This window comes from Lynx rufus, unplaced genomic scaffold (genome assembly GCF_022079265.1).
Source record: "Lynx rufus isolate CCGP_SWC_20201006 ecotype Redwood Valley unplaced genomic scaffold, mLynRuf1.p SCAF_8, whole genome shotgun sequence".
Classification (NCBI taxonomy): Eukaryota; Metazoa; Chordata; class Mammalia; order Carnivora; family Felidae; genus Lynx; species Lynx rufus.
Window position 1 is genome coordinate 115,700,013 of NW_025814896.1, and position 12,824 is coordinate 115,712,836.

The 12,824-nt window shown below is 51.3% G+C and overlaps 1 protein-coding gene across 2 annotated transcripts in view; it reads left to right on the forward strand.

The window, feature by feature from the left end:
- The first annotated feature begins 2,257 nt into the window (after positions 1 to 2,257).
- The window catches only part of GALNT14 (polypeptide N-acetylgalactosaminyltransferase 14), a 207,564-nt gene continuing 196,997 nt past the window's right edge, over positions 2,258 to 12,824 (forward strand). For both annotated transcript variants that reach the window (XM_047069469.1, XM_047069470.1), the window contains exon 1: positions 2,258 to 2,386. In XM_047069469.1, the coding sequence (XP_046925425.1) occupies positions 2,258 to 2,386 (129 nt within the window). The remainder of the gene's footprint in view (positions 2,387 to 12,824) is intronic.

The window sequence follows — 12,824 nt, forward strand, 5'->3', positions numbered from 1 at the left end:
CAGCTCCTGCCTGGAGCCGACAGCATCTCAGCGGCTTGCCTGGGGGTCCCCTGCAGAGCCTGCCGCAGAACAGGGCGCCAGCCCAAGGCTGCAGGTCCAGGGTGAGGCCCCTGGCAGAGGCCCAGGGCACTCACGATGCTGCACAGATGGGTTCCCTTTCTGCTCCCCTCACCCCTCCCATTACAGTGATCTACCTGGATTTTCGCCCCGCCAAAGTGGTGGCTGGGGAGCCTACCCCAACCTTTCAGCGTATAGAGTTCTAATAAAGGCAGATTCTGGACCACCAGTCCCCCACCCCCAGGGTTCTGTGTGACGGTCTGAGAGCTCAGCTGAATCTTAAGATGGGCTGCCAAGAGAGCTCAGCTGTTCTGGGCTGTTTGATTTCCACCTCTGCTCCCAACCGAAACCTTGTTACCTACAGCCTGGCCAAGAACTCTTTGGGGCTGTGAGGCAGGACTGCCCTGTGGCTGAACGACAAGGCACCAAGTATAGGGGGCTTTCAGCAGATTACTCCATATGTGACTCCACTTCTTGGGGGCTCCATTTTACTAGAGAATGAATTCCACAGCTCTGCTTTACACCTGCCTCGCCTCAGATAGGGTATGGGCTATCCCCTATGCTGAGCTCTGTGGGGACAGGCAAGAGGATGGTGGCTCTACGGTGGTAGGTACCTCATCCTTACCTCCCCGAGCAACTTAATGAGATAAGCACCCCTCCAATTAAGACCGCATACATTCAAATGGCACAGTTCCTGCAGCCACTGTTCCCCAGGCAGGACAGTTTTTAACACCCCTCTTCGAAGGGTCAAATGATTCGAATAACACCAGCACCCTGCATTCAGCTTTCACAATTATTCACTCACTTGTCCAAGGAGGTATTACCACCCCCATTTGGCAGATGAGGAATCTAGGGCTGGGGAAAGCTGAAGGACTTGCCCAATATTCCCATGGCCAGTATGGCTGACCCAGGCCAGGAACGCCTCCTCCCCTGACAGCACCATTATTCTAGTCTAACTGAGGCCTGCGTGCGAATCCAATCCGTTATTTGCGCTGTTTCTAGACCCAAGTAGTTTTCATCTGCAAAAAGGAGGAGAATGCATTTTTTTCCAAGGGCATTTGGGAAAGGGGGCTTTCCCAGGGTCATTCCCAAGTACCTCATGTGGTTGGCGCAAATTTGGAACACCGCCTCCCCTCCCTCCCCCCCCCCCCCCCCCCCCCCCCCCCCGCTCGCAAGCGCAGAGCCCTGATGCTTACAGGGAGAGAAAACCCTTAAGGGAGATAATTGCGCCTTAATTTTTAAAAAGATTTCTTTAAAGTTAAATTTAGACCATCTCAGCGTTCCATTAAGCAGAAAAAGTTGCCAGGCACCTGCAGGCAGGCATAGAAACACCCCGGGGGAGTTGGCTGAACTCGGCCTTGGCCCTGAAAGGCCAGGAGAGTGAACCGCGATCCAGGCGGCAGCCCCGCCAGCGCCCGCGTCCCGCGGTCCCGGCGCCGGCTCCCGGAAGGCGGGTGCACTGGGGACCGGCTCCGGGCGTGAGAGCCACGTGCAGCCCCCGCGCCGAGCGGGAAAGTCCTCCCAGGCACAGCTCAACCCGGCCCGGGCTTGGCCCTTAGGTCCCGCCTTGCGGCTGGGGTGGCGGGCCTGCGGGGGTACCGTTCCTGCCCCGCCCCGGCCCAGCCCCGGACGGCCCCGGAGCCGCGGCCAGGGCTCGGCTGCGCCGGCGGCCCCGGAGCCGCACCGTGCGCCTCAGTCGGCGGGCGGCGGTAGCGCCCCCCTCGCAGAGCCCCGCTCGCTCCCGCCCGGGCTCCCTCGGAGTCGGTCTGTCGGGCCCACGCTCTCGCTTCGCTCCCCCCCTCCCTCCTCCCTCTTGTTCTTCCCGGGGTGCCGGGCACAGCCTCGGATTCCTCCCTCCCCGCAGCTCGAGTCCGTTTCCCTCGCGGCGGCGGCGGCGGCGGGCGAGGCGGCGGCGGCGGCGGCGGCGGCGCAGGGAGCATCTCAGCTGCCACTGCGCTTCTCCGGCGGGAACGTGTGTCCAGCTTGGCTGCCCTTCGGTCCTTCCCGGCCCCTTTGCGCCCCGCGCCCCCCGCCCCAGCTCGCTTCTCTCCGAAGCGGGCGGAGCACCCAGCAGCTTCCTGCCGCCCCAGCACCCTGATCCGGAGGTCGGCGCTCTCCAGGACTCCTGCCCCGCCGACCCTGACCGCCAGGGGGTGCCCCAGGGGCGTAGCGTCGCGGAGAAGACGAGGCAAACGGGACCATGCGGCGCCTGAATCGCCGCTTGGCTCTGCCGATCTTCGGGGTGCTCTGGATCACCGTGCTGCTGTTCTTCTGGGTAACCAAGAAGAAGTTCGAGCTGCCGCCGGGACCTGAAGTGCAGACCCCCAAGGTACGGGCTTGGGCGGCGTGGTGGGCGCGGGGCACTGATTTGCAGGAGTGCGCGCAGCCCGCGCGCCGGGTTTGCGGGCTCCCGGGAAGCCAGGGCGGGTTTGCTGGGTGCCGCGAGCAGGTAACGGGGCGCCGGATGCGGCCACAGGGTGATGTTTCTGGATTTAGGAAGGCTCGAGGCATCTCCCGACCCGTGAAGTGTGCAGTGGGAGTGGGTGTGGGTGGCGGGAGCGCGCTCGCGGGCAGAGTGGGGAGCTGAACTTGGGCAGCGCGCTGGGGTCCCGGGGCGGAGGGGACGCTGCAGACGAGCCGCCCAGGGGTGGCGGTCCGTGGACACCGCGGGAGAGTCGCGGGCGGTGGGGTCGGGTGGCAGGGCGGGCCGGTGCTGGCGCCCGCGAGGAGTCTGGCCGCGGCGCTGACCTCCTTCCTTCCCACAGCTGCCAGGCCCGACCAGGGGAGGCCGGAGGCCCGGGGTGCGCCGCGCGCGCGTGTGCATCGCGGGCGAGCGCCGTGCAGCCTCCCGCACGCTGGCTGCCCGGGCCCGCCGGCCTGTCGCCACCCCTGCTTTCTAATTGTCCCCGATCTCTTTAGCTGCGTGGGAAGTTGAATGTGCCCTGAACACCACTGAGGAGCCTGTAAAACCAGACGCCTGGATGTTGGTGGGGAGTTGGGGAAATGAGAATCCAAGTGGCTTTTCCAACTCCTGCCCAGTGGGTTCCTCCAAGCCCAGCCAGAAGGTTCTCCCTTTAATTTACATTCACACATTTACCTTTAATTCAGAGTCCCCATTCCTGAGTCTCCTCTTCCTCAGACCTGGTCGTGGGACACAGAAGGAGGCCTCTGGGGGTTCCTGACCAGGCAGACAACATTTACTAACTGGGTCCAGAGCAGTCCTCCAGGGACTTGGAAAAAGCCTTTGGAAGAGGGTATGGTCTGAAGCTGGAGGCTAAAAAAGTGAGGGGGGGGGGAATGGGGAGAGAAGGGGGTCTCCCCAGTAAGTCCATACAGAGGCCCAGTTTGTGCCAGGTAAACAATAGGTGCTTCTTCATAAGTAATCGTGTAAGTTGGGTGGTATCCTCATTTCATAGATTAAGAAACAGGTTCAGTCTTTGTGCCTTGTCTTAGGTCGTTCTGACTTGAACTCAGACCGCTGATATTCAGAACCTTTCCACTAAATCAAGGTGTCTTTCAGATCCCTTTTTAACTAAGTCTTCTGGCACTTGTGTTTGGAATCTTGCTAATGCCGAGTTGAGTCCCACAAGCGTTTATTGACGGTCTGCTGTGCGCCAGGCAGTGTGCTAGGTGTTATGGGTACAAATATGTCGATCTCACCTTCTAGGGGTAGGGGCTTTGCTCAGGAATGTGCCAGGATCATACAGAGTGCTGAGCGCCAACAGGGCTCAGTGTACTGGGTGTCATGGGAGCCTGGGGACTTCCTGGGGGAGGAGGATGTGACAGAACTGAGTTGAGAAGGATGAACAGTAGGTTTGCCAGGAGGTAGGGAGGGCATTCAAGGTAGAGGTTAACTGCACCAAACAGGCTCAGAGGCATGACACAGCGGGTTGTGTGAATTTGGCATAATTTGAGTGTAAACCACGTGGCTGACGGCAGGAGTAAGGGCGGGCAAGTGTGAAAGGGTCGGATTGGGTAGGACCTTGGGGGTGCTAGGGGCCCTTGGAGGGGTAGTAAGCAGGGGAGTGAGAGATCTGACTGGTGACTTCAAACAGCCTTTGGATCAATTTTCTCACCTCAGACCTGCCTGTAGATCTGGAGAGCTTTTCTTCTTTTTCCCCCAGGGTGGTTCTGCTCCTTGTGATGCAGTTAATGATGCCTGCAGGGACGTGAACTCTCTCTGTTTTGCATTGAACCTCATTACCTTAAGCTTACTTATTCTTAGTTTACACCAGGGAGCTGGGACAAGAGATCCGTATCCCTCTTTGTGCACTTTGTCTTTCGTCTTTACCTGCCTCTTCTCGCCCTGGCATGTGCTGGACACACATTTACTGAATCCAGCTAGATGCCAGGCTCTGTGCTGGGTTTGGAGGCTGCTGCGATGAAGATACTATGTCCCTGCCCTTTGCAGGGAGGTAGGGAGGCTCTCACAAGTTCCTGGTTGAGGCAGAATTACAAACAAGTGAGTGGTGGGTGGGGTGGGGGGAGTGGTGTAATATTGGAATTCTGGACATAGTGGTGTGCAGTCATGGAAGAGGTGGGCTTCTAGTTTTGGCCACTTGCTTTTGGTCTTAATATCTTACTTCTTCCTCCCATGTTCTGTGTCCTTGAGAAGCACAAATTCTATAGACTTTTAAAATCTTGATACCTTTTATTATTAGGCGCCCTTCTTAGTATATTTCTCCTTTCTGTTTTTTGCCTGTATGTGTGACCTCGTGTGCCCACGTATATGTGTTGTGTCTCTTCGTGAGTGTATTTGTGTCTGGTAGATGAACACCCCTCCGTATCTTAGGATATGTGTATCCGAGGAAAGAGACGGAGAGACAGAGTCCTTCTGAGCGCCAGAACAATGTTATTGCCATGACTGACCTGTTTAGGAAATTTGCACATCCTGTACAAAGGCGTGCGGTTGGTTCCCAAACCTGATGGCATGGCAGAATCCTCTGGAGAGTGTTTAACATACAAGTTTTGTGGCTTATTGCAGAGACTGTGATTCTGTGGGTTTGGGAGAAGGTCCCAGAATCACTGTCTATGCAAGTGTTCCGTGTGAGTCTGAAGCAGCCTATTGATGGGTATAATATTTGGAGCTAGATGAAGAATATTAAGTGTGTTGATTTTTTTTGTAGTTTGGCCCCACGCAAACATGGCCGAATGATTTCATTCTTCTTGAGTTCCTCAAGGACCAAGCTCGTGTGAGCATGTGCACTCAGGCGAAGTAACAAAAGCTAGCATTTGTGTGGTGCCTTACAAATTCACAAGCTCTATTTCACACGTATTCGCTCATTTAATCTCCACAACAACCACATAAGGCAGATAATACGTTTATGCAGATAAGCCTGAATAATGAAGTTATACAGTTGGCCCACGACAACAAGGCTATTATTAAGTGGCAGCATCCGGGGTAAGAATGGAATGGGATCGTTTTCGGCACCGCCCACCCACAGGCTCCTTCCATGCCGCTCTGCTGTGTGGACTGCCCGGATCTGCACTTGTGGGTAATGGGGTGAGGCTAGGGGTGTTCACAGCATGTACTTCCCAACCTCCTTTCCAGCATTTCCATGGTTTGTGCCTAGACACTTGCCTTTGGAGAGCTCCAGGGAGGGGGGAAGGTGTTGGTATAATTTGTGGGGGAACCTCCCCAGGGGGGAATCCTGATCTGCTCTTGGAGGGAGGCCACCTGGGGCTGAGGAGGCTCCTTTGGCTGGACAGAGCTCCCCCTGGTGGGGAGGGTCCGGTTGCAGCCAAAGATTGCAGCATCCTTTCCAAGGCAGAGATTATTTCCTCAATAGTAGGAATTTGGATGGGATGTTTGTCTATTGTAGGCAAAAAACTCAGTTTTGTGTGAGTTCAGTATCCTAGCTTTTCCTAGGAAATGATCATTCATGGTCCTTTGAAGAGCTCTTGACTTGGACACATTGAAAGGAAGCCTTAGGGAAGTTTTTGTCCTTCCTGGACTCCTTCCCACTTGGTAGGGGGGGTCAGTTTATTTCCCAAAGCACAAGCAGTGGGTGCCCTTCACTTAAAAATATTTAGAAGGGCCCCTGGGTGACTCAGTTGTTTGTGCATCTGACTTCGGCCCAGGTCATGATCTCGCAGTTTGTGAGTTCGAGCCCCGCGTCGGGCTCTGTGCTGACAGCTCAGAGCCTGGAGCCTGCTTCGGATTCTGTGTCTTCCTCTCTCTCTGCCTCTCCCACACTCTCACTCCATCTCTCTCTCTCTCAAAACAAAGAAACATTAAAAAAATTTAAAAAATATTTAGAGAAGTCAGGGGACTTCTCTAAAAAGAAGTCAGAATATCAACAAGCACTCTTTTTTTTTTCTTTAACCTTGAGCTTCCCCCTCCCGCCCTCCCCCCACCCCCACACCCCAGAAACTGGAGAGGAGAGGACTGGGGCTGGGGCTCCTGGGCCAGGGACCCCTCCACGTAGACTTTCCACGGCAAGCTGCCTTCCCTGGAGTCCACCACAGGCTGTAATTCCCAGGCCCTTACATTTTTTTCCCAGTGTTGGAAAGCATCCTCATTGGCCTGGGGATGGGATCTCCAAAGTGGACCTGATAATAAAATAAAACCTGTGCCTTGTCACAATCCAACTGATGTAGAGAAGGCACGCTGCACTCCTGGTTTAAGAAAATTAATTGGATTTTTTTTTTTTAAGTTCCAAGAAGGGCTGGCTCTATTAATAGCTCAAGTAAAGATTTCTTTAAGTTTGACTTCTTAATGTTGATTTGATTCTTTTACTGGGTCCCTCCCCCCTCCAAATTCTGCTGAGCTCCAATTCCTAATTGAAAATCGTGTAACAAGTTTGATGTCTTAAGTCAAACTGTATTTTAGTGATAAATACTATACCAGTAAAAATACCTGGAAAATGTTTTCATTTCTTCTCTCCTGTATCATTTGTTTGCCATTTGGAGAATTATACAATAACCGACAGAATTAAAAAAAAAAAAAAAAAAGCAGCACATTTGTCTCTTCCAAGAAACTAAATTTAGTCCAGGGGCTTAGGGCTTAGTAAAAGCAAAAGAATTTGAGGCCTGAGGGTACTTTTTGAGGAAGGTATTGGAAATGTAAAGGCTTTGAATAAAGTGCCTCGGGCCCATGTAGATGTATTTGTGCTCTACTAGAAATATAGCAAACGCTATTAGAAAAGAGCTTGTCTTTTGGTAGTATTTGCATGCCACAAATGCCTTGAGTATATGACACTGTTATTTTATTCCCCATTTAGTAGATCATTTCTCCCATTAAAAAAAATCATGAATTTTAGAGAGAGAGAGAGAGACCCTGTTAATCTGCTGACACTTGGAGCATGCATCCTGGACTCTGTCCAAGGAATTTGACCCTGGCGTGACCAGAAGTAGCCCACCATCAGATGAGCGTCCGTTGTTTCCTTCATTCCTGTGTGTGCTGGTGCCAGGCTCTGGGCTCTTTGCCCCTCCCGCTGTGGTTCCCAAAGCAGGTGGAGGGTAGTGTTGCTTCGTGGTCCAGCAGCGGCTGCTGTACAAGGCTGAGAAATATGAAAGTAGCAGGTTGGAACCTCAGATATTCAAGAAATAGCCTGTTTTTGTAGATATCAACAAGCTATCTTTTTTTTTTTTTTTTTTTTTTTACCCTGAGCTCTCCCCTGCAGCCAAATTCAAGCCCATCAGGCTGGTGGGAGTCTGCCCACACTGGGTTGTACCCACATCCCAGCTTGCTTTCTGGCTAAGAAAGCACTCCCCTTCAGGGCCAGGTGGGAGGCCCTGTCTAGGGACCTATGGATCGGATCATTCTGAGGGACTCTTTTTGAGTCAGTGTGGGGAGCTCTTTCTCTCACTAAACCCTTGTTCACCGAAGTGGCCTCCTGCTTTTGGAAACAAAGACCAGGAATCCCTGTCTCAAATGTTCCTGGAGGCATAGAATGATACCTGCTCAAGTCAGGGAAGACAAAGGGCCAAAACCAAGAGGGAAAGAGAAATTAATGTTCCTGTCATAAGCCTCCCTCAGCCTGTCTAGAGACTACCCTTTTTCAAGGTTGCTCGTGTGTTTGCTTCATTTCAAAGTGTTAATTTCCACTCATCAGAGGTCATTTATAAACTAAACAGGGACAGAATGAGGCTGCCTTGGTTGATGCCTGAGGCCCAGGGTTTCCACCCGGCTTGGTTCACAGGATAGCTCGTCTGCCTCGTTTGCCTGCGTCCTTTCCCGAAGCCTTCCACCGCACATTTCCAAAACCGTCTTCTCCATTGTCAGGTGCATTTGAAGATATGTGTTGCCGTGCCCTTGTTTAGTGTCTAACGTGTCCAGTTCTGTCGCTCCTCCAGAGAGCATCTCAAAGTCCCCATTGCACTTTGTGAAAGAGTGTCTGAATTAGAAAGCAGGGACAGATCCCCCGCTCCTCCGTCCGGGGCAGTGTGCGAAGCCTGCCATGGCTTTTGCACATGCCACCCCAGAGAGCAACATTAGAGACCCACCATCTGTGGGGTACATGAGTGTGAATGTGCCCACTGCCCGCCGCAGCTGGCCGCAGGGCCCCTGGGTGGTCAGCCTTCCCACTCACAGGAGCCTCAGAGACTTGCACTGTTCACTGCAGTCAGGAGACTGAGAGCCCGACCCTCCCCTGGCAGCTCGTGTCACATCATCATGTGTGGTTTCACCTTCTGGCTTTTCTTGTGTGTGTGTGGCCGTCCGTTGGCCGTGCTGGAGGGAACTCCGGTCCTTTCTCCTGGGACCCAGTCTCCCCAGCTGTGAAATGGGGGCAGCCTGGCTACGGTCCCCCTGCCTGTCTCGCCCTCGCCCCGCCAGCAGGTCTCAGTCGTTTCGGGTAATTTGGGAATGACTCTGAAAGTAAGACCTCGTGGCTATAAATAATTACACCACAGATACTCCGTGTCTATTACTTATCTTTTAATTATTTTACCAGAAACGCTAGATTAACCAAAAAAATAAATCAGTCTCTGAGTCCTCAGATGTTGAGCTGATTAAGAAAGAACCCCTTTGGGATATGGAAGAACACACACGCGTACTCGGGTACCCTGGGGAATTCTGCAGAAGCTCCTGAAATCTGCTGGCTCTGGTATTTTGGTATTTCAGAATAAATGGCCTGATGTGACCTTCTGGGGCAGCAGTGTTTGCATTTGGCAGCAGCTGCTGCCATCACAGGACCTAATGAACGAATGCTCGGAAGCTGAGAGGGGAGAGAGGGGGAGAGGTCTCTGCCGTGTTAGCTGGGGGTCCTCTTTCCTCCTGCTTCTCTTTCACACCATCCCCTCTTCCCTCCACCACATTCTCCCTCCTCTTATTTGTGTCTCCTGGAAAGCTGGTGGGGTCTAGAGCAGAGAGCCCCAGGGCACTCGGCCAGGAGCCCCAGGAAGAAGTCTTGGGATGGGGAGACAGGGGCCTGGGACTTCCCTGTGGCTCCAGCCAAGGTCTGGAGCAGCCTGTGTCCCTGATGCCTTGGATGAAAAAGCAGTTGTTAATGAAGGAGGGAAGTGACTGCCTTGCCCTGGGCCACCCCGGGCCATTCCGCTCGCTCGGATGCCCTGGGAACAGCGTGAGCCCTTCTCGCAGAAATTGAGGAGCCGTCTGACCCACGGCGTCCCGGACAACGCCGCTTCCAAGTACAACGTCTCTTCTGCATACCATTCCCAGAGACAAGATTAGGCACTTAAAAAAATAATTAAATTCTCCTCATGTCACTTGTCTTCTTAACTGTAAGCACTACAGAGATCTTTCAAGGAAATGCAGGGGAGAGCTGTATGCTCACATGTTCCTGCCATTGGATTTGAATTCCCAGATGAAGGGAACAGCCACCCAGCTGCCTCCTTTCTAATGATCCTGGTTGTTTAAACCCAATTTGCATCTCATTCCAGGCCAGGAGAGAGAGGGAAGTATCTAGAGAATGGGTATGACTGCCCCATCTTGACAAGCTCTCTCCAAAGAGGCTAACTGTCCCTTTTCCTTGTCTCACTATGGTTTAGAAATTAGGATTTTCTTCCCTGTGGTCGGGACTGGAGATTTATGTAGCTTTTCTTGTTCCTCTGAGAACACTTCAGTCATTCATTACCCGCACCACCCCCCCCACCTCCCCCCAGCCACAGAGAGACTGGTCCAATCAATATTTATGCGCCCATCACTCGCAGCTGCAACACACAGGAATAATGCACGCCAAATTCCTTGATGGCCATTGAAAAATTAGCTGGCGCCCATATTTCAGGCTCATTGTATTCTAGGATCTCAGGGAGATCAGAGCACGTGGTGCACAGATTAATTAAGCTGCCCAGATAATTGGCTGTTAATAGACGGCCAATTGATGGCTGCCAGATGGGTGCGGAATTGACTAAGGTGCTTATGGCGGGGCTGGGGTCTTCATCGGTGGGGGAACTGGCTCAAAGACTTGATTAATTAAAGGTGAATCAGGAACAGGATGTTAAGCGGGAGCTTCTTTCCTCCACCGCTTCCTGTGATGTTTTACAGTTTACACGGTGTTTGTATTCACAAATGCCTCCTTTGATCTTTCCTGCAACCACATGAGCTGGAAGTTAGTAACACTCTCACTTTCTGAAGTATGATGAAGCCGAGGTTAGAAGGGGGAGGCGACTCTGGCAGGCACCCCCAACCAGTAAGTTGTCTTGAACTCACTCTTTTGACTCTAAAGCTCATGCTGTTTCTATTATGGTCATGCTCAGCTTCTGCTTAGCATTGAAATCTATTTTATGTAGGTACATGTTATATGTATATTTTCATATGGACAAAAGGTTAGCGCTCTTGCTGAGCAATGACTCCTGACCTCTGATGGAAGACCAGTGTTGCTTTTCTGCATGCGGAAGGGAACTGAGGAGTGAATTAGGGGCACCAGAGAGCCCATCTCGGAAGGACCACTGCAGGTCCAGGAAGACTTTGGGTTTTCTTCCAGGAACGGCCAGGTTTGACTTACCCCCAGGCCCTAGAGAAACATTCCACAGGATGCTACCTTCTGCTGTGGGAAGATGCTGGACCAGAGTGGCTCCGTCCACGTGTCGGTGAGGACGTCCCTCCTAGGCTGGCGGGGTTGACAGCCGGAAATGAAACTTTGCTGTCATTCACGAGGCTGTTCCTCTCAAAAGTCAACGGGATTGTGCAATTAAGACAGACACCGTTGATTTGAATCCCTTTCCTGATGAATGTGGTGCTTGGACAATCAGAAGCAATTCCCCTCTAAGAGGAAAAATGTCACTTGAAAGAACCTAATATGTCCTGTTTGAAATGCAAGGCAAATATGTGGTGGATGACTCCAGGGAAGTGCCTCTGTCCCCAAGCAGAGGGCGCCCTGCCTGTGTGGTGCTGTTTAGCCCTGAAGACCCCTTGATGACTGCTCAGTCCTGCCTTGTAGTCAGACTGACTGCCGGCTGCACCCAGTACCGGGCTTGGCTTCTTCACGGCTGCTTGGGAGGATGGGTGTTACTAACGTACTTGCTGTCCGTGTGTACGTTTCAACTTACGAAAGCAGAAAATCAGGAGCTGCTAATGTCTTCTTGGATATTTTGTCTGCAGTTCAGATTAACTACTGAAGGGCTCATGGTGGTGCTTTTGTTATGTGGTCTGAATGACAAAGTCAGTGTCTACTCCAAGATCCCAAGCGGAAACATGGTTTTTTCACTCTTGTCTATTTTCATGGAGCATGGCAACATTAAAGGGAACTATATTTTTAACAAGTGTGCATGGAGTCAGAACAAAAAGAAATGTAAACCTAATAAGTCTGATATTTTCCCTCTCTACTCGGAGGCCCTACTGATTTTCTAATCATATTTGCCCAATTCTGGATCACATAACTCCCTGGAATTCTCCCTGCCTCTCTTAAAACTGACATTATGGTTTCTGCTCCAGGTTTTAGCTGTTCTCTTACAATGAAGTATGTATTTTGGAAAGCTTCTTGGTAGTGTCTACAAAAGCTGAACATATGTATATATCTTTGACCCTGCAGTTTTGCTCCTAGCTAGAAACCCCAGAGAAATATATTTGTATTCTGGTGAATGTCATGTAACCTGAATAGGAGTTGGCACACTTTTTCTGGAAAGAGCCCGACCGTATGTGTGTTTTTTTTTTTTTTAGGTTATACAGTTCCTGTTGTAACTACTCAACAGTGCTGTTATAGAGTTTACAATAATGTAAGCAAGTGGAACATGGCTGTGTTCCAATAAAACTTTATTTATGGACACTGAAATTTGCATTTCATGTATTTTTCACATCTCATGAAATAGTCTTCTTTTAGTATTGCGTATTTTCAAATATTTATACATGTAAGCTGCATTCTTAGTTTGCAGGGTGTGCTGAAACAGGTGGGAGGCAGGCCAGATTTGGCTGTGGGATCCTATTTGTATAAAGCACGAAATCAGGCCAAACAAATGTATGGTGTTAGAAGTCAGTTTCATGGGGTTAGTGACAAGAAGGGGACAGGGGTGCTTGGGGAGAACTGGTTCTGTTCAGTTTCTTGATCTGGGTGCTGGTTATTCGGATGTGTTCCCTTTGCGAAAAGTCACTGAACACACACTCTTTTCTGTTTGTGTATTTCACTTCAGTAAAAAGTTCAAAAACAAACAAACAAACAAACAAACAAAAACTTCTGAGTGTGTGGCTTCTGACTCAGATTTCAGCACCTCACTTGGGGTCAGAGTATGTAGTTTTCATTCTTTTTATAGCTATTGATTCCTGTTTCCTGGATGAGACCGTCTCTGGAGAAAGGTCTTGATTTGTCTTTCCAGTTTCCCCAGTCTTATTCCCTTTAATAATAATAATAATAATAATAATAATAATA